General features: G+C 45.3%; 1 protein-coding gene across 2 annotated transcripts; it reads right to left on the bottom strand.

Moving 5' to 3' along the window:
* Nucleotides 1-27,731, bottom strand: FDX1 (ferredoxin 1). 2 transcript variants are annotated; one of them, XM_058663943.1, is made up of 4 exons: nucleotides 27,414-27,729; nucleotides 22,468-22,592; nucleotides 8,401-8,530; nucleotides 1-144 (listed from the first exon to the last, which is right to left on the bottom strand). In XM_058663943.1, exons 1-4 carry the CDS (start codon nucleotides 27,623-27,625, stop codon nucleotides 30-32), a joined length of 582 nt encoding a protein of 193 aa, XP_058519926.1. In that variant the 5' UTR covers nucleotides 27,626-27,729; the 3' UTR covers nucleotides 1-29. The 2 variants fall into 2 exon arrangements, with proteins under 2 accessions (XP_058519926.1, XP_058519925.1); XM_058663942.1 differs by lacking the exon at nucleotides 1-144 and adding an exon at nucleotides 1,436-1,580 and having other exon boundaries at nucleotides 27,414-27,731.
* Nucleotides 27,732-27,994: the final 263 nt, after the last annotated feature.

Here is a 27,994-nt window from a genome sequence, read left to right on the forward strand (position 1 = left end):
TTGTGTAAAATGTATCTCTTTATTCCAGGTTAGGAGTTCTTGCCCATATCAACAGACTGTCTGGCATCAGACACTGCATCAGGTACTCGAACAGTCATATTGTCCATAGACTTTGTCAAACAGATTTGGCAGCCCAACCGTGATCTGCACAAAAACGGAGAAAGTAGAGTTTAGTAGTAAGCATACACTATTCACATTGTTACATGTTCCTATTCCAAAGCAGCTAAACAGTTTATTAGTACTTTTCATTTCCTTGTATAAACAGATATAATCAATCCTGTCAACCAGAGGCTACAGAAAGTCAACATGAAAAACAAAGAAACCTACAGTGCTGAAGTTTCACATTAGCCTTCTGTTTCTACCACTGACAACCAAAACTACTACTATTCACCATGTTCCCATTGGGTGGAAGAGCTGTCAAGCACTGAAATCATCAAAGGATACAACTCAGCGCAGAAAAGAGGCTCTGAGTAAGACCAAGACAATAATTAGCCAATTTTCAGATAACTACAACTATACAGACTATAAAAGGAAGCTACACTATTATAAAGGCCTATAAAACAAGAAATTTGGAATAAACACCTAGAGATAGGTCAGAAATGGTAAGAGTATTTTTCCCACTTTTTTAACTTCTTTGAAGCTAAAACAATCCTAGTATCAATGGCAACCCACAGTCACTGCTACCCTGTGGGAACATTAAAGCTGCAAATTCAGGGCCCGGCAGCATGGCCTAGCAGCTAAAGTCCTCACCTTGAAAGCCCCGGGATCCCATATGGGCGCTGGTTCTAGTCCCGGCAGCTCCACTTCCCATCCAGCTCCCTGCTTGTGGCCTGGGAAAGCAGTTGAGGACGGCCCAAAGCTTTGGGACCCTGCACCCGTGTGGGAGACCTGGAAGAGGTTCCAGGTTCCTGGCTTCGGATCGGCACAGCACCAGCCGTTGCGGTCACTTGGGGAGTGAATCATTGGACGGAAGATCTTCCTCTCTGTCTCTCCTCCTCTCTGTATCCGACTTTGCAATGAAAATAAATAAATCTTTAAAAAAAAAAATGCTGCGAATTCAGCTACTGAACTCACACAGGCGTCCCTTCAACTCGGTTCTAGAAACTATGTTAGACCACATGTGAATGTTAAAGCTTTTCCAAGTAAGTTCACAGATTACAAAACAAACATCAAGACAGAAACACAGCAGAGTATAAACCAGAAATTAGCGAACCTAATTTTTGTTATTGGAGCAATAACCGTAATTCCATTGCCTTTTTCTTACAGAATTATCACTAATTTTATTTTATTTGCACTTTCTGTTTTAAACAACTGTTATTTAAAACTATAAATACATCTAAATGACTTTCAATATGCACAAATATTAAGCAATAAGGTGACACTGACATGTTTACATGTTTTAATTAGCACTGCTTTTCTTAGTTAAAACATACAAAAAAATGTCAATTTTTTAGTCAAATTCTCCTTGATTTAATGAAGTGTGAAAAGCAGGTCTTGGTTTTGTCAATGTGTCCACAAAATATTCATCAATCACCCAGAAGTACAACACCAAATTCCAGTGAGCAACACAACTCAGCAGTCTACATTTAACACAGAAGAGACAGCACAGCAGTTAGAACCACGCCAGTGGTCCAGTACCCAGCACTTACTACAACTTGCTTACAGATAACTTCCTCTTCGTTTCCTAAACTAATTTTCAAATAAAGAAAGGGAACATGAATATGCAAATAAGAAAGAGCATGGATAATTACCTTTTGAGACTGACAAAAGCTAGGAGACTGAAAAAAACAACCGACAGTGAAAGTCGACAGGAAATAGTACTTCTGACCAGAGGAGATGGTGCTAGAAGGGGCTCTGCAGGATGGGTAACATTTAAGTCAGTACATAAATAAACAAATGGACAAAGCATTTATGCAAGGAAATTGCAGGCACTTATCAGGCAACAGATGTATTATAACTTGACTGCTGTACAGCAAAGAGAATGACAGGGCTTGAAAGGTGGTCAGGGACACAAGAAGCTCTGAGTGCCAATCAACGGGTGGTAACTGTGAGCAGTGCGAGGTCAGGGAGAGTCTGGAGTAAAGGTGTATTACCAACCATAGGAAATACTGACTGCTGACAGGAAAAAACAACACTGTCTTCCACCAATACTTCCTTGTAGAATTACAAACAGCCTTGAAGAAACACAATCATGTATTAAGCTCTGTCTGCAAGAGAAAATGTAGCAAACCAGCTTGGATAAATTCATTAGCCCCAGAGAAAACTTGCTCTTGACATTCATAAAGAGAAATCAAATAGTATTACTCTTCGAGGAACTGTTAATTTAGTAAGAAGAAACAGTCACCAGTGAAACCAGGCAAATCGCAGCAAGAGCAGTGACAGAAAAACACAAAGTGTGTCACAGCAACAAGGAAAGGCAGCACCTCTCACTCCTCCCACAAGAGGAAGCAGTGCAGGGCTAGCTGTTTCCTTCCTCTACCTCCTTACTGGTTTTGGACTCTACTATTCAGCCAAAACAGACAGTGCCTTACACCCCTGGAGGAGACAGATGGCAAGGCTCCCTTCATTTCCCACAACATTCCGACATTTGTGCAAATCAGTCCCTCTTGTCATCTACCACAAGACATGGAAAGAGGAAATAACATCGGATGTTTACTTTTCTTCTAAGATTCAGGTTTTCGAATCAGAGCAGCAGCTTGAAATTGTAAAACACCAAGGGCTTGGGGCCCAATGGAAAACTAAATTCTTCAAGTCAGCCTCTGAAATGTGCTAACTCTGTCAGCAAACATACGACGAAACCTAATTTTCCACCTATAAAATGGTTATAATACTATCCAATCCTGGAGATTAGAAACAATTTTCCTCGTGTGTCTGTACATTTTAGTGAATATCCAACACCAAGGCTAGTTTGATTATAGCTATAATTCTTGAACTTTGGGGCCAGCATTGCGGCATACTGCTTAAAGCTGATACCTGCGATACCAGCATCCCATTTGTATACTGGTTTCAGTCCCAGCTGCTCCACTTCCAGTCCAGCTCCCTGCTTGTGGCCTGGGAAAGCAACAGAGGATAATCCAACTGTGTGGGCCCTTGCAGCCACATGGATGACCAGGAAGAAACCACTGGCCCCTAGCTTTGGAATGGCCTAGCTCCAGCAGTTGTAGCTACTTGGGGAGAGAACCAGAGGATGAAAGACTTCTCTCGCTGCCTTTCTATAACTCTGCCTTACAAATAAATAAATCTTTCTAAGAGATTTTGTAAAATTCTTAAATATCCCTCCCATCAACTATTAGTTCCACAATAGTTGTTTATCTCTTATTGTGGATCTCACACTTGAGATGCAATGATGAAATAAGATACGGGGTCCTGCCATAAAAAGAGTGAGGAAAAAGTACAATATAGCCTATCAAGATCAAATCTGGTAATTCATAGACAACAGACGCAAAGCGGCACCAAACAACAATAAAACTACTATACCAATGCATGAGGGGGGAATCGGGTGCGATCCTGACAACCTCTTAACAGGAGGTCATGTGCGTGGAGCAGGGGGGCACTCCAGAGTGGAGCAGGTGGTAAGGAGGAAGCTTGGATCCAAACCATGAAGACTCCCAGACCTTCACCACAAACTATTAATACGAGCAACAAGGACTATATCCCAACTGCCAAGGAGGCCACAGGGAATTGGATGCCCTCGGAGGCTGAGTACTCTGAGGTCACCCACCCCCAACCGGAGCTTCCGCAGGGGATGGAAGAAGTCCAAACACTACCGCGCAGAAACCAACGTCATCGGAAAGACAACCAGAAGCCCTGAGCGGTCCTCAGAAACAGAAGAACAATAAACGTCCTTCGGGACCAGGGAGGAGAGCTTTCTCTGGTCCGAGCCTGGCTCCATCTCTGGACCCCCGCCCTCCCTTGCAATGACCATCAGGATCGCTCCGAAAACCCCTCATAGCAAACAAACAATCATACAAACTAAAAAAACCTAAAATAAATAGACAAACAACAGAAAGTAGAGCTTGGAATCTGACAGGAAAGAGCTGGCGTGGATTGGCTCATGCCTCGCTGGGTGGGACACAAAGATTAGTCACTCCTCACCATGGTGTTGAGGATTTTCCTGCACACGCCCTCCCCCCAAAAAAAATGTTCTGCACCTTAACTGTCAACAAATGTCTTGTTAGAGTTACAAGCCAGTCTAGATTACCCTAAAATCTGCCAAGATCAGTAAAATTATACTTCAATACAACAAATGGCTAAATACTAAAATGAAATAGACACGAGACAGCTGAATGGTACCTTATAGCCATTTTAAGGTATATAGCAGCCGGTCCTATACATAAACTAAAATTGAAATGTCAATGAACTAATCATAGGTTGTGGTTAAGAATTTGCTTTTTTTTTTTAAACATACTGGTTACTCAAAACCATGTCAATTCCATAATGTTGCAAATTGCTGTTGATGTTATATTGGGACTCTTAATTGACTGGGATGATATTCTACCAGCTCTAACTTCGGACCAGAAATGATCTCCCCAAGAAACTGTTCAACCCATCTGGACAATAAGTAGCTGGACTCTATGCTTGGTATACTTATGCAAGGAAAAAATCTTGATTGAATTTGAACTGTAATACTACATCAAAGTGGAGGAATCCACCAGGGGGGAGGGGCGTGAGGCGGGGTGGGGGGATTCCCAGAGCCTATGAAACTGTCACATAATGCAAAATAATTAATTTAAAAAAAGAAAAAAAAAGATACGGGGTCCTGAAACTAGTACAGTAGCTAATCCTCTGTACTGTAACACTGGCGTCCTTCCACTTTGGATGCCAGTTCATGCTCCAGCTGCTTCACTTTTTTTTTTAAGATTTATTTGTTTTTATTGGAAAGGCAGATACACAGAGAGGAGAGACAGAGAGGAAGATCTTCCGTCCGATGAGTCAGCCCTCAAGTAACCACAACAGCCAGAGCTGAGCTGATCTGAAGTCAGGAACCCGGAGCCTCCTCCAGGTCTCCCACGTGGGTGCAGGTTCCCAAAGTTCTGGGCCGTCCTTGACTGCTTTCCCAGGACACAAGCAGGGAGCTGGATGGGAAGCAGGGCTGCCGGGATTAGAACCAGCACCCATATGGGATCCCGGTGCCTTCTAAGGGGAGGACGTTAGCCACTAGGCCACTGAGCCGGGCCCTGGTTAACTTCTAATCCAAATCCCTGTTTGTGGCCTGGAAAAGCAGAAGATGGCCCAAGGCCTTGAAAACCTGCACCCACATGGGAGATGCAGATGAAGTTCCTGGCTCCTCACTCTTAGCCTTAGAACAGCTCAGCTCTGGTCATTGTGGCTACTTGGGAAATGAACCAGCAGATGGAAGACTTTCTGTATCTCTCCTTCTTCCTCTGTAAAATCTGCCTTTAAAAAAAAAAAAAGACATGGGGGCCAGTGTTGTGCATAGTGGGGTGGGTTAAGTTACCACCTATAACGCTGACATCCCATATGGGTGCCAATTCAAGTCTCAGCTGCTCCATTTCCAACTCACCTCCCTGCTAATGTGCCTGGGAGAGCAATGGAAGATGGCCAACTGCTCAGGCTCCTACACCCCATGTGAGACCTGGGATGGAGTTCGAGGCTCCTGGCTGCAACCTGGCCTAGGTCTCTCTGGCTACCATAGCCATTTGAATGAATGAAAGATATGCCTCTATCTGCCTATCTCTATCTTCTCTCTTTGAAATTCAGTCTTTCAAATAAAACAAAGGTTGGATGGATGGATGGGAAAGAGGATAATGGCATAAAAGGCAGAGATGGAAGTGGAAAAGGGAAGGCAGAAAAGAAAAAGAAAGGAGACACCACCGCGGCTGCAACAGGAGAATGGGGAGGTGACCTGTACGGAAACAGACACACGAGAGCACGCACTTTCAAGCCCATCCAGCCAAGGTGAAGAACACCTGATAGACACTGAAGCAACAGTGTTTTAACTTAAAACTAAAAGACATCTAAATAGCACTTAATTTTAAAATAACCATAAAAACTAAATGGCCAAATTTTCCTATTTATTTGTTTTGGAACTATATGGTATCCTAAAAATAGGAATTTACATGTGAGTACTTGTTTTGAGCAAAATTCCATTCCAAATACATCCCAGTGTTTTGTAGTGCTACACAAAACACATTTTATTCCTTTGTTACCAACTCTCTCTAGAAAAATTCCAGGTGCTTCTAAACATGGAACATTTCCTTAGGGATATTCTTGGCTACTTTGCAGTTATTAGTGGCCCTTTGCATCCTTTCAGAGTCTGTTTCTCTTCTATCTGGAGCTCTGCCTCTTTTCCTTCTTTTGCTTTTCTGTTAGGATGTAACTACACCTACAGATTTTATCACATTGAATGGGCACTCTAAATGCTTGTCTCTTATTAAGAAATCAGATTCTTGGGCCCGGCAGCATGGCCTAGTGGCTAAAGTCCTCGCCTTGAAAGCCCCGGGATCCCATATGGGCACTGGTTCTAATCCCGGCAGCTCCACTTCCCATCCAGCTCCCTGCTTGTGGCCTGGGAAAGCAGTCGAGGACGGCCCAATGCATTGGGACCCTGCACCCGCATGGGAGGACCCGGAAGAGGTTCCAGGTTCCCGGCTTCGGATTGGCGCGCACCGGAATGTTGCGGCTCACTTGGGGAGTGAATCATTGGACAGAAGAACTTCCTCTCTGTCTCTCCTCCTCTGTATATCTGGCTGTAATAAAATGGATAAATCTTTTAAAAAAAAAAAAGAAAAGAAATCAGATTCTCAAAACCAACTAATATAGTCACCAAATGCCCTTGCTAGCACTATTCTTTAGGGGGAAACTGAAGAGCGAACAGATGGTGTAAGGGAGGGACAAGTGAATGGTAGCCACAGTCCACTGTCTCTTTTTTTTTTAAGATGTAGTTTATTTTTATTACAAAGTCAGATATACAGAGAGGAGGAGAGACAGAGAGGAAGATCTTCCGTCCGATGATTCACTCCCCAAGTGACCACAACGGCTGGTGCCATGCCAATCCGAAGACGGGAACCTGGAACCTGCTCCAGGTCTCCCACGCAGGTGCAGGGTCCCAAAGCATTGGGCCGTCCTCGACTGCTTTCCCAGGCCACAAGCAGGGAGCTGGATGGGAAGTGGAGCTGCCGGGATTAGAACCGGCGCCCATATGGGATCCCGGGGCATTCAAGGTGAGGACCTTAGCTGCTAGGCCACGTCACCGGGCCCCCACAGTCCACTGTCTTTCCCAGTGTCTCTTCCAGGGTCCCAGCCTCACTTCCAATGAGAGAGAAGCGTAAAATATGATTCTCCTTCAGTAAATAAACACAAATGACCCGAACATTTCTGTGAGGATAACATGACAAAGTAGCTAACAACTGTAGTTACCTAACACACGTGAAATGAATAAGGCTACTATGGCTACTTTTAGCTTTTAAGAAATTGTTTATCAATAGGGTCACCAAATTTCAGTTAAACAAACATAATCTTAATTAAATAACATACCCTCATTAGCTTTCCTCTTTGAGACAGTAAACCAGCTAGCTAAATTTCTTGACTCCAACCGAAGTCTAGATAATTTGAAAAGCAGTGTGGTATCACTTGACGTCATTTTCTTTCTTTCTTTTTTTAATATCATTTTATGACACAGTTTCATAGGCTCTGGGATTCCCCCAGCCCCTCTCCAAACCCTCCCACATACTGAATTCCTCCATATTGTTACAGTAGTGCAGATCATATCCAGTCATGATTCCTTCATTCCAGGAATGGACCATGCGGACAGTCCTGCATCTTATTGTTCAGATAAATTCAACAGTTCCACTGGGAGACCATCCTTGGTCTGAAAGTAGAGCTGGCAGAGTATCATCTCCTCCAATGAGATGTCAGATGTCACTTTCTATTGTAAAATCTTAACCACTTAAGAGTAACTCTACCTATTAGTTAAAAACTATGGACTAATTTTAATATACTTTTAAAAGCCTTCTTCACTTTAACATAATTACTATTCTATATTAGGTTTCTTTAAAAATTCTATTCAATCAAACAGGAAAACTTTCCACTATAATTATCAAATCCATCCTTCAGGAATATGTAAAAAGCACTAAACTTACTTCCATCCATTAAATTATGATAAATTTTAATTCTCAGAGTAAAAATAACGAAGTTCTAGAATCTAAAACTTCCAGTTATAATACTTCCAATTAATTTTGTTTTACTTTCATAAAAAAGAAAACTTCATAAAGGCTAAACTGTGCAAAAGGGAGAACACAGAAATGCCACGTTTGCCATCTAAAACCTGCGGCTGCTATTCAGGCTGGGAGTGCACTGTCACAACCTGAAATCGACACACTGTAATGAAAGGTACCCTCCCATGCTACTAATACAACTGAGGCAATCCTCAACTTTTACCTGTCTGTTAGTCCATACGCCAGGTCAAGCATGTCATTCTCCTCATCAGTGACTGGCTGTAACTTGTCATATATGTGTTCTTCAAAAATGAGGTGACACGTGGAGCAGGCCAAGGTTCCCTCACACGCACCTGCAAAAGCAGCACCTGGTGAGCATGCTCCCCTCTACAGCAAACACTGTTCACACTGAGCTCATTCAAGTTACACATTCTGACATTTCAGAACACAAGAACAAAAGGACTTTCTCTCTCACTAACAATGGAAATTAGGAACAATTATTCTACTCTCAAAACCACCCACAGAGTTTGAAAGCACTCACTTCACAAAGATTCTGGGCTAGACCTTGTGAAAGCAAACATAAAAATATGCAGGCCCAGCATCAAAAGATTAATCAGTTAATAAGCTGAGATACATGCACATACAAAACTATGCATCTGAACATTCCCATGGCAATATTTTGCATCAAAGCTATGCAAACTATACACCTTTTCCTGGGGAGCACAACACAGTTTATGAAGACTTGTGTAGTAGGGGAGAACTAGAATGCAACCAAATTTACACTTGTCTCAAGTTAAATATCCTTTCCTTTTAGTCACCCCTTATATTCAGGACAGAATCAAACAAACCATTTTAAAATTAGCTGTGCGTGGTTTTACATGAGGTTAAGAATTTTTTTCTTCTTCCAATATTAACTCCTTATTTACTGAGCACCTACTATGTACTCAACACCATGAAAAAAGATAACTAAAAAATTCATCCCACCCAAGCAAACCAGGACAGAGCCTGTTCTACAACCTCCCTCTCCCAGGGCTACCCAGTGTCTGCTTCAAACATTTCATGACAGAAGAGCAGCTACTGTAGTAAGTCAGCCATTGTTGCCAATCACAGAGCTGAAATCTGTCACTCACTCTGCCACTCTCACTTACTGGCCCACTCTTACCCACCAGAGTAGAATCTACACAGTACAATTTTCTTGTGTATCTGAAACGATTCTTCTCCAGCCTGAGCATCCCCAGAAGCCTTTAGATTTTTCTTACAGAAAACATCTTCAATTAATTGCCCTTGATCTGCCTAGGCTTTTCTTAAAATATGACACCCAGGGGCTGGCACTATGGCACAGGCTAATCCTCTGCACTGTAGCGCTGGCATCCCAAATGGGAGGCCAGGCCATGTCCCGGCTGCTCCACTTATGATCCAGTTCTGACTATGGCCTAGAAAGCAGCTGAGGACGGCACAATTCCGTGGGACCCTACACCTTCGTGGGAGACCTGAAGATCTTGGATCCCAGCTTCTGAGCAGCTCAGCTCCAGCCAATGCACCCATTTGGGGAGTGAATCAGCAGATGGAAGACCTTTCTGTCTCTCCTCTCTCTCTGCTCTGTAAAAATCTGCCTTTTAAATGAAAATTAATAAATCTCTTTAAAAATATGACATCCAGAACATATTGGTATAAAGGCTACACACATACTCAGGGTCCAGCCTTTCACAGTGAGTTGTCACAAGGGAGTCATTAGCCGAGTGGTTACACAAACCTATCACTCATCTCTCCTCTGGATCCAGCTCCTGCAGCTCTGGTGGGTGTGAATATCTGCTATAAGTACTAGAGGCTGATAAAAGGATTTAAGCAGGAATGTGGCAACTTTCATTTTGAATAAACCTCAATAATCAGTGTATGAAGGATACAGCTGAGGTGAACAAGACAGAAGCAAAAGTTGTAAGACATCACCAAGGAGAAGGGGGTCAACAGGAAAGAAGAGGAGATGGGCATCAGAAGCAGAGAAGGTCAAGCAGATAATCCACCGAGAAGGGAAGGGGAAAATGGTCTAAAAGAGAGGTCATGGAAGTGCAGAAGGGAAAGCCCAGGCAGGAAGAAGGTGGCTGCAACAGTTTCCGTCATCTTGGGATGGAGAGAAAGATTCAGACACCAAGACAGTCCCCTTGAAGAATGCAGGACACAGTCACCTATGACCTGGTCCAATGAAGAGCTACCACTCCTCCTCGACTCTCCACTGGCTTCAAACTCGCCCCTCCCCACCCTACGAAACCTCAGTTCTGTTTTCCATCACTCAAAAATCTTACTTCTACTGGCTAATAATTAGCATTGCCCTTCTCGTGAATCATGCCAATTATTTTCAGATCTTAGGTTGCCTTGTCCAGAACTGAAAACAGTATTCTAATTAAGCATCTGACAAAAGACAATTACACAGAGATTAACTCTGGGGTTGTACACGTTACATTCCATACTCCAGTCCCACTTCTGCGAACAAGTGCATGACTTCATGACTCCTTACTTTACAGCCCTTTCAAACTTTTTTCTGCCACAAAAAGTTGTCAACAGATGATACTTTTTTTTTTTTTTTTGGCCTAGAGAGAAACTCAAATATAACGAACTATAAAACTTAGAATGAAATCCACTCCAAGTGTGTGAAAGGGCCAACCAGCAGTGAGCCAGAGAAGCCCCATGCACACACTGGGCTATATGTTTTACTCCAGAAACAAATCTGTAGGAAAGACTGCCAAGAGCCCGTGGATAGCACTTATTCAGAGAACTATTCAATTCTGTAAAGTGTTGTAGTAAGTAGGCAATCTGAGTTTTATAGTTTGATATTTAACCTATAAAAAAGTAAAACATGTATCTGAAAAGGATGGTTAGAAGGGGAAAAATCAATTAAGTTTTAGATACAGAGCAGCCTAAAACTAGGAGAAGTCTGTTTAAAATCACAATTGTTACTGCTTTTCTGTTGTTTTCACCAGTAACTGGTGACTTCCTAATGTATTCTCAATTTATTAGTTTCTTCATTTGACAATTACAAGTAACCACCAAATAATCAATCATCTGATTTGCCTTTTTTTGGGTGCAGTTCTACAAATCTAACACATGTAGTGATGTGTGTAACATCTACCATAACCTGCATTCAAAAGGTTCCCTTTCGCCCTTCCCCCCTCCTCCCTAACCACCACTGATCTGTCCCCATCGTTGTCCTTTCGCCTTTTCTAAATTATTTACATAGATCACATAGCATAGAAAATTCTAAAACTGGTTTCTTTCACTCACAACAACATCTTTAGGATTCATCTATTTGCTGTAGGTGCCTATTTTTAATACATAGCCAATTTTTGCATTAGGTGTGAGGTTTAGGGCAGGATTCTTTTTTTACTCCATAGGAATATCCAGTTGCTCTAACATTATTTACTGAAAAGTGAATCATTTCTTAAGTAATTAATTGCCTCTACACCTTTCTCAAAACCCCCTAGGTGACAGCCAGGAGGTAGAAACAGCCTGAACACCCATGCGATGAGTAAACATGAGGCAGCACTCTGTAAGACAGAATGTGGTCATAGAAAAAGCATGAAGTGCTCACAGTTTGTACAACTTACACAACCTTGAAAACATCATGCCAAGTGTAAGAAGTGTCACAAAAAAACACCCACTATGTGATTTCATTTCTAGGACACGTCTAGGAGAGGCAAATCAACAGATACAGGAGTACTTCAGAGGTCACTTGGGAAATGAAAGGTTGAGGAAAACCAACGGTTACAGAATTTGCTTGGAGGGATGAAAATATTTTACAATTGAGTATATTCATGATTTTATAAAGATTTATTTTTATTATCTGAAAGGCAGAGTTACAGTGGGTTTTGGAGGGAGATAGTAAGGGATCTTCCATTTGCTGATTTACTCCCCAGTGGCCAGAATAGCAGGAGCCAAAATGAACCAAAGCCAGGAACCAGGAGCTTCTTCCAGGTCTCCCATACGGGTGCATGGGTTTAACCACTTGGACCACTTGGGGCTTTCCCCAGCCATAAGCAGAGAGCTAGATCAGAAGTGAAGAGCTGAAACACAGACTGGCATTGCAGGCAGAGGCTCAGCCTACCATACCACAGCACCAGCCCAAGTATATTCACAATTCTGAACACTTAAAAAGCAAAACACTGTAGGCCTTAAGTGGATGTATGCTATGTGAATTGCATCTCAGCACATTCTGAATCTTGGTTTCCAACTGCTCATTGTTAATAATATAAAAATTCTACCAATTTTGGTGTATTACCTGAGTCCTTAGGACCTCACTGACTTCACTTACAGCACTTACGAAGCTTTTTGTAGATTTCTTATGACTTTTCTATGTAAAAGCATGCCATCTAAAAACAGCTGCTCTGTTTCTTCCTTTTTGCATCTAGGCCCTTTACTCTCTACCCCTTTCCTTAGTCTCACACACTGGCTGAGATTTTCAACGTGAGAACATGTAAGAGGAATGTGAGCAGACCTCCTTGGCACACACATATCATGCCAACGTATACACACGTGCATAAAGGGATCTATTTTGTGAATGATGTCTTCCCAAACATTTCAAAAATTGTAGAAGTTTCCTTTTTAAGAGTCATTTTCTCAATGATATAAAATGTCAAACAGGTTAAATCCCTGGATTCCTTCCACCTGAACCGGAAACCTGGATGGAACACCTGGCTTTGGGCTTTAGCCCAGACCCAGCTCCACCTGCTGCAGGCACAGGGGAACAAACCATGAGACAGAAAAGCAATCTGTCACTCTGCCATTCAAATAAACACTCTTAAAAGAATAATGCGGGCCCGGCGCAATAGCATAGTGGCTATAGTCCTCTCCTTGCACGCCCAGGATCCCACATGGGCGCTGGTTCTAATCCTGGCAGCCCTGCTTCCCATCCAGCTCCCTGCTTGTGGCCTGGGAAAGCAGTTGAGGACAACCCTAAGCCTTGGGACCCTGCACCTGCATGGGAGACCAGAAGAAGCTCCTGGCTCCTGGCTTCAGATCAGCTCAGCTCTGGCCATTGCGGTCACTTGGGGAGTGAACCATAGGATGGAAGATCTTCCTCACTGTCTCTCCTCCTTACTGTATATCTGCCTTTCAATAAAAATAAATAAATCTTAAAAAAAGAATAACGCATATTGACATTGATAACAGAATGTTTCCAGTATCTCTACCAAAAAAAAAGTGATAATATGTTAAACAGCTTGATTTGCTCAGTCTACTAGCCAGACATTTCTCAAAACACCAAACAGGACTGGCGCTGTGGCATAGCCAGTCAAGCCTCCACCCAGAATGCCAACATCCCATATGGGCACCGGTTCATGCCCTGGATCCTCCACTTCAGATCCAGCTCCCTGCTAATGCACCTGGGAAGGCAGCAGATGGCTCTAGGGCCTGAGCCTCTGCACCCAGGTGGGGGACATGAATGGAGCTCTTGGTTCTCAGCTCAGCACTGTAGCCATTTGGGGAGTGAACCAGTACACAGAAGATCTACCTCTCTCCCGCCCTACAATTTTTTTTAAGATTTATTTATTTTTATTGGAAAGGCAGATACAGAGAGGAGGAGAAACAGAGAGGAAGATCCTCTGTTCGATGGTTCACTCCCCAAGCAGCCACAACAGCTGGAGCTGAGCCAATCCCAAGCCAGGAGCCAGGAACTTCCTCCAGGTCTCCCACACAGGTGCAGGGTTCCAAGGCTTTGGGCCATCCGCCACTGCTTTCCCAAGCCACAGGCAGGGAGCTGCATGGGAAATGAGGCAGCCAAGTTCATGTTTGACTGGAAGTGATTCTAACAGTACCAGCACCATGGTCAACAAGATCCCATGGACAATGACAATGGAGATGACAGGAACGGCATGATTCATGCGACATGTGGTTCACTTGGCGACACGTCACCAAGGAGGGCAGGCATCCATCAGAAATGCAGAATTCACAATTCAGACTGTCTGTCAGCTCGACATTACAGAATCCCTGAGAACATTTTTGGTTCTTACAACACTTCTTATTTTGCTTGAGTAATAATCTTAAAATTGTTGTTGCTCTGAATAATTTCAGATTTACATAATTTTAAAATTACACTAGAAATAGTAAGGTTTGGTTACTAACTTCAAGGTTGGGAATTAAAAGTTCTCATTGATTGAGAGGTTTTTAAAAACAAGAATAATGATACTACATGTTTGTGCAAGTTCTCAGAAATTGTTGCCATAAAATTCTCAGAAAAATTACGTACTTGCAAACTATTGCCCCATTTCCATTCATGTAATTCAAATGTTTACAACGGTGATAGAGTTTTGTGTGCATGCACTGTACTGACAAACCAGACTGTCCACCTTCTAACCACTTACTCAAAAGTCTGCATAAAAATGTTATTCATGTATGTATACAAATAAATGCATAAGTTGCATATAAGTGCTTATATATATAATTTCTGAACAGCGACCTAGCATAGTCAGAAATACATCATACTAATAAGTCAATAAGCATGATGGAACTACAGATTTATACAAACATTATCAAGATCTCCCAATCTGAACAGCCTCTTAAAACAGAAATCATAAACCAGGCAGACCAGATCACAGATGATGTGCTACGGCTGCCCCCTAGTGACAGACAGTGTAGTTAGCAATAAAAATGTTTACAATTTACATTATAATTGTCCCTGCTTCTCATTTTTTCACTCATTTTTTTCACCTTACGTACACAATGAGAAATTAAAATAAGAGTGACTTTTATCTTCATCACAGTCAATGGGCAAATAGACACAAAAGTAAACAAAGAAACATACACTTAGTAGATTAGTGACAAATGCTACCACAATAAAAATGAACAGGACGGGGCTGGCTTTGTGACACAGTAGGTTAAGCCACCACCTGCAGTGCCAGCAGCCCATATGGACTCAGATTTGAGTCCCAGCTGCTCCACTTTCAATCCAGTTTCCCACTAATGTTCCTGGGAAAGCAGCACAGGATAGCCAAGTGCTTGGACCCCTGCATTCACATGGAAGCCTGGAAGACGCACTTGACTTCGTCTAGCTCAGCCCTGGCCACTGCAGCCATCTGGGTTGTGAACCAGGGGATAAAAGACCTCATCCTTTCCTCTCTAACTCTGCCTTTCAGATAAATAAAATAGATTTTAAAAAATGGAATAGGATCCTGTGATGGAAGATAATGAGTTTAAAGTAACAAGAAAAACCCTAATTTGAATCAAGAGGCCAGCAAAACCTTGCCAAGGGAGTATCCTCCAAACTTATAAAAAGCAGTAAGTAGGAGCTTTGGGAACGAAGGACAGGACACATCCCAGCAGAGGGTAAAGTGTGCATGAAGTCTGAAGGACAGCAACTTGGGGTGAGTTCAAGCTCTCCGGGAGAGGCCACTGAGGTCGAAGAGAGAGGGAACAGCAAGAGCTGGGGGAAGGAAAGGCCAGCAGCTGGGCAGATCACGCAGAGCCTTCTGAGCTGGGGCAGGGTGGATGTGGCCCTACGCGCAAAGGGAAGTCCGCAGGATTCCCATCAGGGACTGCCATGCGTGTTTTCTGTAGGACAAATCAGCCCAGCTATTGGGCTCAAGACCAGAAGCAGGTTAGCACAGCTCCAGGCATGCAGGTACCAGGCAGCACCCCGGTAACTAAAGATCAAGGCCAGAGGAAGTACAGGAGGCCTTAGAGGTACAACTGACAGGAGTCACTGCTAGATGGAAGGCAGGTGATGGGACAGGAGGAGCAGCAAAAGACAGTCCCCAGCCGCAGGCTGCCGTGGTGGTCATCACTGGGCAGTGGTCATTACTGACACAGAAGACTCCAGCAAGGACTGGTTCCAAGGGGAGGAATGGGAGAAGCAGGTACTATCTTAAATACCTGGAGTTTAAAATATCTGTGAATTTCACTCTACAGAATTGTATCACAAAATTCAAAATTAAAAAAAAAAATCTGTGGACTTCCAAGAGATGTAAAGCAGGAAATTCAATCTCTAAGTCTGGAGATCAGAGGAAAGGTCTGAGCTAGAAAGATAGACAAGTTTAGCAGCACCTAGAAAGGATTAAAGGTTAATGAAACTGACGTGGTCAACCCCATCTGGAGTAGTACAGTGTTCATCTGAGTAACACTTAAGAAAGTGCAGTACTTCCAGGGTCTCCTATAATGCTTTTACCATAACAGTTCAGACTTCTACATTTCATTTCTGTCATCTTTTTTTAAAAGACTCATTTTTTATTTCTTTCGGAAAATCAAATATACAGAGAGGAGAGACAGTGATGAAGATCTTCCATCCAATGATTCACTCCCCAAAATTGCCACAACAGCCAGAGCTGAGCTGATCTGAAGCCAGGAGCCAGGAGCTTCTTCCAGGTCTCCCATGCGGGTGCAGGGTCCCAAGGCTTAGGGTTGTCCTCAACTGCTTTCCCAGGCCACAAGCAGGGAGCTGGATGGGAAACAGAACTGCTGTGTTTAGAACCATCGCCCATATGGGATCCTGGCATGTTCAAGGTGAGGACTACAGTCACTAGGCTACTGCTCCGGGCCCCATTTCTGTCATCTTTTTTCTAAAAATAGGTTTAGGGTTAACTCTATCTTCTGTGAAAATACTTTAACTTAACTCAAACTAAGATTTCTAGAAATGTTAGATCCCAGATTTTTAAGCTTTTAAGTCTAGCATACAAAATCTTCTGTTTTTTTAAGATTTATTTCGTTTTATTTGATGGGCAGCTTTATAGAAGAGGAGAGACAGAAAGATCTTCCATTCACTAGCTCACTCCCCCAAGTGGCTGCAATGGCTAGAGATAAGCTGATCCCAAGCCAGGAGCCAGGAGCTTCTTCCAGGTCTCTCACAAAAGTACAGGGTCCCAAGGCTTTGGGCCATCCTCCACTGCTTTCCTAGGCCATAAGCAGGGCGTTGGCTCAAAAGTGGAGCAATGAGGAGAGTGGAATGAGAAATCACTGAGCTTACGGAACTATATCATGAAAAATATCTTTTTTTTTATAATGGAGCAGCTAGGACACAAACTGGCTCCCATATGGTATGTCAGCACTTACAGGCAAAGGGTTAGTCAGTTGAGCCATTGCTGCCAGCCCCTGACATGTGAATTTCTATGATACCAAGACAATTTTTATCAGACTAAAGACTGTGTTGGCTTTAAATTACCTATGTTTCTGGAATAATACGAAAAAGAATTTTCTTTTTTAATGTATTTCTAAAGTTGCCATAACAATGAATCTAAGTAAATACCTATGCCAATAGCTAAGAATTTATTTACCACCTGCTTGAATTAACTCATTACATTTTTACAGCAACCCTATGAGGTAACAGTAACCCCATTTTACAAATGAGATGACAAGTTATAAAACAAACCCAGGCAGGAATACTCCATTGTTAATCACTGTAATCAATAACTTGCAAACACAAGGCTTTCCAGGGCTGGTGCTGTGGCAATCAGTATAGCACACAGGCATACCAGGCAGTTCAAGTCCCCGCTCCTCCACTCCTGCTCCAGTTCCCTATTAATGTCCCTGGGAAAGCAGCAGAAGATGGCCCAACTGCTTCGGTCCCTGCACCCACATGGGAGACCAGAAGAAGCTCCCTGCCCTGACTTCAGCATGGCCTAGATCCAGCTGCTGTGGCCATCTGGGGAGTGAACCAGCAGATGGAAGATCTGTCTGTGTCTCTCCCATTCTCTGTAACTCTGCCTTAGGTAAATAAAATAAATATTAAAAAAAAAACACCTAATCCTGAATAAAACCAATTACAGCTGCAACTGGGACTCAATGAACTTCAGGAAAAAAAAAGAGGAGACAGACATTGACTATGTCATTTAATTTCTGTAACGTGCTCACACAGAAAGATACTTCTTAAAGAAAAATAGCATGAAAGAAAAAGCATAAGCTAAGCTAGGTGGTAGAAGGACTTAAGTTGAAATCTATCTTTGTATATTAGTTCCTGCACCAATAAAATGGTGGAGTTAAAAATAAAAATTATCAGGGCCAGTGTGAAGCCTCAAATGGGGAGTGAACCAGCAGGTGTAAGATATTTGTCTCTCCTCTCTGTAAATCTGCCTTTCCAATAAAAAGAAAAATAAAATCTTAAAAAAAAAACTATCTGCAGTAAAACATGCTACAAGGTAGTATACACTCATACGGCAGCTGCAATAATTATCTTAAAACTGAAAAAAAAAACATTATACTTAGAAATTCAGCAACTGTTTCTGAATGCAAACCCTGGACACGGACACTGCATGTGGTCACTTGAGTGACAGTTTTTCAAGAACTCACAGTCTAACAAAGGACAGGGGCATTCTTTCTGAAAAGAGAAACTATGGTAAACATGAACATAGAGATGTAAACTTAATGTATCATAGGAAAATGGAAGACAGAGAAATTAATTCTGACCTAGAAATGGTCCTTAAATGGATGTTCCAGAGATGTTCCTCTAGTGGTTGGTCATATATATGGTTGGTTCTATATAAATAATTCTGTAGTTCCTCAGAGTTGGTTCTCAAGCTTGGAACTGGCATCTCCAAAACCACAAAGGATAGCTTGTGAGAACACTCATTGCAGACTCCGTCTTAGACAAGGCTCTGCAGGTCCCAAGGGAGAGTTGATGGCTCTTTCAGAACCATCTTCCTAGACAGAGCTTAACCAAAACTGACAGGGGATAGTCAGGGTATTCCTGAAGAGTTGCAAAATGAGTGTTGATGAAAGGGCACAAGCCAAGTGGCCCAAGGGCTTCACCCCGTGCCACTGGCACCCAGGCCACCTGGCAGTGGGATCTTGAAGGGGGAACGCAAGGACCTATAATGTTCAGACCAAAGTGTCAGCCCTTCTGGGACAGCAGAGCTGGGGTAGTTAGTATTGACCATTGCCAAATACCACTCACTAGTGCACACTAAAGCTAGGGCTGGGGGCCTATCTGGCAGAGCTAGATCACACAACTCACCAAAGAGTGTAAAAACAGGGGATGGGTAATGTTAGGTTGGGCCATGGCACTAACTAGCACTCAAGAGAATTGGGTCTGGGAACAAATTCTTTGGGCAAGGTGTGGACCCACCCCTGTGAGCTGCAGTTTCAGCTGGTTTGCTTATAGCTGGGGGTGATGATAGGCTGAGCTAGGAATGAACATGGAATGCCCCTGACACTCATGGGTACTGGGGTGGGGTACACGCTGGGTTGGTCCAGGCTGTAGCATCCACAGACACAGACAAGAGTATGGTGCGGGGCAGACTGAATCACAACACCCAGCACTCACACATATGCAGGACAGAGGGGGTAGCCTATGACAAGTATGGGCCTAGCACCCACTGACATGGACAAGATCTGGGTCTGGGAGTGGATCCGGTGAGGGAACTAGGGAAACTTCCTTGATGGGCCGTTGCTCCCACTGGTGAGCATGCGATTCAGGTCCGAGTATAGGTCAGACCAGGTAGGGGAGCTCCACCTGTCTGCATGTGTGTGCGGAGGTTTTGGAAGAGGGTGGACCGGGCAGAGCCAGGCCAACCCTAGCTCACTGGCAAGTGCAGGAGCCAGGCTGGAATGCGGAGCTTGCCAGGCTAAGCCATCATACCTGCTGGTTTGCATGAGTCAGGGATGGGAGTGGACTGAGCAGGGCCAGGGTGTAGCACTCGCCAATAAGAGCTGGGACTGGGGGTGGGCCGGGTCAGGCCAGGATGCAGCATCTGATGGCAAAGGTCAAAACAGAGGATGCAGTGCTGGGTCAGAACAACCACTGGCATGCACATGGTCTGGGGCTGGGAACAGGTCTGGTTGGGGAGCTAAGAGGAGATGCCCTGGCTAGGTTGTGGTTCCCACCAGTGAGAGCAAGAACCAGAATAGGGGAGGTGGTCTGGACGTTGCTTCAGTGTCCCTCGGCATGGGCATGGACAGGGACTGGGGCACACCAGACTGGGGTAGACTGCAGCACCCACTGTACTCATGAAAACCAGAGTGGGTAAAGGACAGGCTGGGCTGGGTTTCCGCTACCACTGGGCCACATGAGAGCCGTGTCAAGGCGTGGACTAAGTGTGACTGGACTGTAACACCCAACAGTAAGAACAGGTTGGGTATGGGCCAGTTAGGCAAGGTTATTGTTTCTGCCAGGACAGGAGGTGGACTAAATCAGCCCAGGACAAGGACCCACCAGTGTGCGCAAGATCTGCCACTGAGAGAAGACCCAATAAAGCAGCTTAGGGAACTCCTTTGTCAGGGTGCAGTCTCTGCAGGTGAGCGCTACAACCAAAGCAGGGAGCACCCCAGAGCAGACCAGGTTACAGTACCTGCCAGCTTACGAGTGGCTCAGGTATGGGGGCATGCCAGGCTGGGCAATTCATAACACCCACTGGCAGATCCAAGAACTAGGATGGGGTGCAGGACAGGCTGGGTCTGGGCCACAGCACCTGCCGGCAAATGCCAAAGTGAGACGGGCCACACCAGACTGTGCTGCAACATCTACCAGCACATGCGAGACCAGGGCAGGGCGGAGGTGAGCCTGGTAGAGTAATGGGGACTCCAATGCTGGGCCACTGCTCATGCTGGCAAGCATGAGAGCTGGAATTGAGGGCAGACCAGGCTGGGCAGGGCTACAACACCTGTAGGCCTGCATGTGAACTGGGTTGGGGGAAGAGTCAGGCTGGGGTATCTGATTGTATCCACTGATACAGGCATGAGCCAGAATAAGGGCAGGCGCTTTGGGTTTTGCCGTAGCATCAGCTGGCAAGTGCTGTGACTAGGGGCAAATCCTGTTGAGCTAGGCTGCAGAACCACCTAGAGAGTGCAATATCCAGGGTGGGGAATGAGTCCAGTGGAGAAGTTATGGGTTCCTCTCTGATGGACAATAACTCCCACTGGTGACCGTGAGAACCAGGACTGGGGGCAGGCCTGGCTGGACAGGCGGTGGTACTCACTGTCCAGAATGTATGCTGGAGGGTGGAGCTGGTTGGGTTGAGTTAGGCTTCAATGCCCAGTGAAGTATATGAGATCTCAATGAGGTGTGGCAGACCAGACCAGTCCACTGCACATGCTGGCAAGCAAACAAACCAGAGCTGGGGGGCTGGTCCAGTGGGTTATTGAGGGGTCACTTTGATTGGGCTGCAACTCCCCCTGTGGTGCATGAGGGCTGAGTATGTATTGGGCAGGGCTGGGTTGGGCCGTAGTACTCACTGGTTTGCTGAGGACAGAGGACAGAACAAACTAATTAACTACCCCAGTAAAACTTAATGAAAATTTCTGGGCCAATGGAGACTTGGAGGTGGACTATGACAACCTGGGAGGGATTTCCTCATCCTTGGAGCGGCGATACCAGCAGCATCAGAACTGCTGAAACCACATGGGAAGAACCCTCAGATAATGCTCCACAATGGGGACCCTGAGATGACAACAGGTGGCAGTTCCCCATCCCCCGAATAACGCGGTGGTTTCTCCTCTTCCCCACATACAAGAAGAAAAGGAAAATGTATAAACAATCGTTTCATCCACTCTTCCCTGATCCTTGACCCTTCCCACCTTGATCAATTATGTAAACATCATCAATAATAAAATTAAAAAACAAAACCAAAAAAAAACTAATAATAAAAAAATTATAATTGAGTTTTAATTTTTTAATTATTTTTTTAATTTTTTAATTGATGAGACACAGACTTTGTGCACTTGTTTGAGAAATATAGTTGGAAGCCTCAAAATGAAAACTTTCTGGATAAAATACGCAAGTCAAGGTATGTTACCCTTCCTTCCCAGGTGAGTTAATATTCAAGATTAAATACCATCCCCTCAACAAGGCATTTAGTATACCCAACTTGGTGTTTTCCAGCTGCACTCCTACTCGGTTCTGCATCACACAGGAAAATAGGACAGTTCTGAGGCTACAGGTCTCTGGCCACACGGCTACCGAGGTGTCCAAAGGAGCAGAAGATGGGCTAGTGGCTCATGCCGGTCAGGACGCTCCTAGCCCAGCTGCAGTACCTGGCTCCTGACTCCGGCCCCTACAAAGGCACACCTGAGGAATGAGCAGCGATGGCTCCAGCAGCTGGCCTCCCGCACACACTCAGGAGGGCTGGAGTGGGCCAACTGACCACTGTGGGCACCGGGAGACTGAACCAGCACTTGACAACATGCACACTATTTTTCTCAAATTAATTAATGAAAAGAAAGCCAATGTAGCTAGGAAAACAGGGTCATTCTATTATTCTGTTAAGGAAGATTCTGACATTAAAACATTCTGAATTTTAGTATCTTTATGCAGCCACCATAGAAAAAAGCTGAAACCTATTCAGCAGTTTCACAGGAATTTCAAGCAATGTTCCATACTCACCAAAACCATCAATATCTAGATTATTTTCAATGACAACATCTAGCAGAGAGTCGCCAACTTTGCCTTTGGCTGTTAGTGTTTCACCATCACGGTTTATAAAGTTAACTGTTACTTTATCTTCTGAGCTGCAAGAGGAAACAATCCTTTAGTACTTTCAGTGATTTTGAAACATGACTTAAAGTAATTTTTACCTGCAGGAATATACATGAACATGCTTTTACAATTCTTTCCTTACCACGGCTTATTTTGGAAGAAGATCCCGCAAATGAAAGCCATGTCAATCTGCATATCAGCTAGGTGGTAACGTCTATCACCTTAAAGGAAATGCTAGCTATCACCTGGAAAGGCCACCTGACAGTGCAGTGGGGACCACCCCAGCAGCTACACATACATGAAACAAATCCTGCAATTATTACTGCTCTTTAAGTCCACTTTGCTCTCAGAAAGCCCTCTGAAAAACAATGTCTCGGGCCCGGCACGGAGGTGGGCAGATCCCATGTGGACACCAGTTCTAATCCCAGCAGCTCCACTTCCCATCCAGCTCCCTGCTTGTGGCCTGGGAAAGCAGTCGAGGACCGCCTAAAGCCTTGGGACCCTGCACCTGTGTGGGAGACCTGGTGGAAGTTCCTGGCTCCTGGCTTTGGATCAGCACAGAACCAGCCATTGTGGTCACTTGGGGAGTGAATCATCAAACAGAGGAACTTCCTCTCTGTCTCTCCTCCTCTCTGTATATCTGACTTTGCAATAAAAGTAAATAAATAAATCTTAAAAAAAAAAAAAAGGGCAGTCAAGAAGTGAGTATATTTAAAAAAAAAGTCTATGACACCATTGCTAAAGAACTAACTTAAGGTTGTAAAAAACTTTAAGAAAGCAAATCTTGGGCCTGACTTCGTAGCCCAGTGACTAAAGTCTTCACCTTACATGCCTGGGAACCCATATAGGCACCGGTTCATGTCCCGACGGCTCCACTTCCCATCCAGCTCCCCACTTGTGGCCTGGGAGAGCAGTCAAGGACAGGCCAAGGCCTTGGAACCCTGCACCTTCCTGGGACACCGGGAAGAGGCTTCAGGCTCCTGGCTTCGGACTGGCTCAGCTCCAGCCATTGAGCCACTTGGGGACTGAACCAGCAGACAGTCGCAAGATCTTTCTCTCTCTCTCCCTCTCTCTCTCTCTTATCTCTGCTTTTCCAAGAAAAATAAATACATCTTTAGAAAAAAAGGATGAAGGAAAAAGAAGAAAGAAAGAAAAAGAAAGCAAATCTTGGGACCAGTATTGTGGCACATGGGCTAAATTGCCACTTATAATGTGAGCAACCCATACGGTTGCAAGTTCAAGTCCCAGCTCCCTTACTTCTGATGCAGCTCCCTGCTAATCTCTCCGGGAATACAGCAGAAGAGGTGTGTCTGGATCCTTGCCACCTATGTGGGAGTTCCAGGTTCCTGACTTTACCTGGCACTGCCTAACCCAGACCCAGCTGTTGCTGCCTTTTAGAGAGTGAACCAATAGATTTCAGATCAATCTCTCTCTCTCTCTCTGTCTCTCTCTCTCTCTCTCTTTCCTTCTATCCCTATCTCTCCCTCACTCTCTATAATTCTGCCTTTCAAATATATCAATCATTGGGGGATAAAAAAGGAAGCAAATCCTGGAATGAGCATTTCCAACAGCAGTTAAGACACCATTTGGTTGGTTGGTTGGTTTTAAAGGCTTACTTATTTTTATTTAAAAGGCATATTTTTATAGAAAAAGACAGAGAGATCTTGCAATCACTGGCTCACTACCTAGATGGCTGCAATGGCCAGAGCTCAGCCCACCTGAAGGTGGCAGACAGGAGCTTCTCCCTGGCCTCCAACGTGAGTGCAGGGGCCTAGGGACTGTGCCCATCCTCTGCTGCTCTCCAAGGCCAAAAGCAGAGAGCTGGGGCCCGGCAGCGTGGCCTAGCAGCTAAAGTCCTCACCTTGAATGCCCCGGGATCCCATATGGCCACAGGCTCTAATCCCGGCAGCACCACTTCCCATCCAGCTCCCTGCTTGTGGCCTGGGAAAGCAGTTGAGGACGGCCCAATGCATTGGGACCCTGCACCAACGCTCACTTGGGGAGTGAAACATCGGACAGAAGATCTTCCTCTCTGTATATCTGACTTTGTAATAAAAATAAATAAATAAATAAATAAATCTTTAAAACAAAATCTTTATAAAAAAAAAAAAAAAGCAGACAGCTGGATTAGGAGTGGAGCAGCCAAGATGAAAACTGGTGATCGTATTGGATGCCAGCACTTGGAGGCAGCGGATTAGCCTGCTATTGCCATTGCATCAGCTCCAACACACCCTTTGTGATAACTGCAATCAAGCTCCGCTTCCAACTGGAGCCTTCTGTAAATATGCACTATGGGAAACACCAGATGACAGATCCTGGCCAGCAAGGTCTACAGGACACAGACTTAAGAGATAGTCAGGAGGCAGAGGCAACAGTATGGGGAAATACTTACACAAGGTAAATGGAGGAAAAGAAAATAAATAATGTTGAGACTTAAGCTTGGTAAGCTCAGGCTAGGGCTAAGGGAAGAGGATAAGGAGTTTTGGGGAACAGGGAAGTAAGTTTAAGTTTATAAGTGTTTAATAGAAAAACTAAGAATGTCCCCAAACCAGATTGAACCACAGTCCAACCACCAACCACTAGGTAAGTCTAGAGTTTTGAGATCACCAAGTGCTTGGTAGTTAAAGCTGCAGGGAACACAACAGAAAGGCATCCGTTGCTTGCACACACTGCTGAAGGCCTGAGCTGCCAGGACTGTTCTGCTGCACGCTACAGCTAAGCCTACACAAAGAAACAGGAAACTTCTTTTATGTTAGCCTCTTCTTTGGCAAAAACCAACACAGCGTTTATCTTCTGACAATGGACGCAGAAGAACTGATACATATATGCTGCCATATATTAAAGGCATACAGCCTTATTTTAATGAACTGCACAGAGTTAACTACATGTACTAAGGGACAGGCGAGGAAGCAAAGGGAAAGGTAATTTCACAGTTGAAAGAGTACAGAATCCCAGAGTCAAAACACATAGATGCCAGGCCAGGTGCTAGCATACTCTCATCAGACAATCATGGGGAGCCGCTTTGGGCTAACTTGGACTTCTCCAAGTTGTAAATTAAAGACCAAATTAATTTTAATTTAAAGAATTACAAGAGGGAACTGGCATTTGGGGCATAGAGGGCAAAACCACTACCTACAAAACTTCTTCAATCTAAATGCTGTTTAAATGTTGAGATTTCAAATTCAGAACCACAGTTTGCAGCATGAGACCATTCAGTCACTGTATAATAAGGGAGCTATTTCTCTACTTGCAATATCCATTACCACAGCTCACCTAGACTCACACAACTACTAAGTACCTGAAATGTGGCTACTGTAACTTGGAAACTGAGTCTTCCTTTATACTTAAGCTTCAGCAGCTGTGTGTTGCCAGTAGCTACTGCGCTGGGACAGTACAAATTGTTGATAACTACTACAAAACCTAGATGTAGCTAGAAAGTCTTAACACATAGTACAAGGTCATCACTGGCCACCGTGCCAATGAGTGGAAATGCTACAGATGTGCTGCCCTTTAAAACAATCTGACCTATTTAAATCCAAGCAGCAGCACTGGGGGACCTACAGCCCTTCTACAAAAGCACCCCCATTCCCATACATACTAGGCACACAAATATGTTTCACAGACATCCTGACATTACACATAGCTTTTCAAGAATGCATCCAGTATAGAAAACAAGGAACAGAGATACAAAAGGCAAGGACACGCAGAGAAAACAGGGACACATAAAGCCAGCCTGCCTTCTCCATGATCTCCCTCAGAAATAACACAAGGAAAAATCCACTGAGTACCACTACCTTACAGGGCTAAGAGACAAAACATGAGTGTGTCCTAGGCTGGCTTCCTGGAACCATTACAGAAAAGCAGCTCCCCCCACTCCCGACCTCACAGGCTGGCCCTGCTGCTCTAGCTTCCAGCTACCCTAATCCAGGGTTCAAAGGGTTGTTCAAAGATTTGCATTACAAACCTCCTGCAGGGAACTACTCTGAAACAAGTCAGCAATTTGTATCTCCCCTGGTCTATGGCAGGTGAGCCCAGCTCACTGAAAACAGCAACAGAGATCCACATATATGCACAAGAATATACAAGTTCGCCACACGCTGGGAACCTGTTCTCACACCTCTTTCAATATTGAACACAAGCCCCTCTCTTGAGACAGGGAGCCTCAGCTGCTGCTGCCGCTGACACGCGCTTTGGAGCCCTCACCATCTGCCAGGCACAAGACACCCTGTATCACCTGTACTGTTTATTTTCCTGGAATTTATTTTCCACTGACCAACAAGGGAAACCAGGATTTGTTTGCAGGGTTTGTTAACAAGAGGGTAAGACAAAACTCTGCTTTGCCACTACTCTTCCCAAACTACATGGACATCCCGTGGACAGCAACGGGGCACAGAATATCCCGGAAACGAACGGCTGTCACGAGTGTCAGGCCCCGCCTACAACACGGAGCATCTCTTGAAGGTCACTGCGTGTCGCAGGCAGAGCAAGGGTTAGCTCCGGGCAGGGGACACCAAGAGCCGCGGCGGCAAAGCGCCGGCTTCCGGAGGAGAGGCTCGGAACGCGCGGCCCAGGGTTCCCAGCTCCGACTAGACACGCGAGGCTTTGGGAGGCAACTCCGGGCAGTCAACAAACGGGGCCCGAAGAGGGGACGACGCGACCCCCGAACTCCTGGCTCGGCCGCTGAAAGCCCGCGGAAGGCGGAGCGAGAGGCAGGCAGGCGGGCGCTGGGCGCTGGGCGCTGGGCGCTCGGCGCTCCGGGGACGGCCCACCCAGGGCGGCCGCCGCAGCCTTCGCCGCCGCCGGCCCGGGGCCCCTCAGCCGCCCGCGCACGCGCCGCGGCACCCGCGCCTCACCTGCTCCGCGCCGGAGCCGACTGGCTGAGGGGCCGCCTCGCTCCCGCGCGCCCGCCGCCCAGTCCCGCCTCGGCGCTGCTCCCCGGCCCCCGGCTCCCCGGCAGGCCGCCGGCTCCCGCGCGAGATCCGGCCAGCAGCAGCCAGCGGCGGGCCGGGCCGCCGAGGGGCGCCGAGACGGCGCGCAGGAGCCGAGTGCACCCCGCGGCCGCCATAGCCCGCGGGCGGGTAACTACCGGACGCGGCGCGGGTGCGAGAAGGTTCGCGAACGCGGACGGACGGCTGCCGAGGGTCGCGAGCCGCCGGCAACGCGGTACTCCGAGCGACCGGCCGAGGACTGAGCCTGCCTTCCGGGTGACTTATAAACCCGGCAGCGCCGCGAGCGCAGCCCCACCCCCTGCCCGTTACTACGCCTTCGGATCGGGGTGGCTTTTAAAGGGGCGGAGCCAAGTGTTTTCCTAGCTTTACCTAGTGACAAGGTGCCCGGTCCTTGAGTTTCCAGAATTGCTGCGCAGGGACAATAAATTTAAAAGATAGCAGAACATGTGACAGATGAAAAGCAACCTCCAGTGTCTAAAACCCTC

Source organism: Ochotona princeps, chromosome 4 (assembly GCF_030435755.1).
Source record: "Ochotona princeps isolate mOchPri1 chromosome 4, mOchPri1.hap1, whole genome shotgun sequence".
Lineage (NCBI taxonomy): Eukaryota > Metazoa > Chordata > Mammalia > Lagomorpha > Ochotonidae > Ochotona > Ochotona princeps.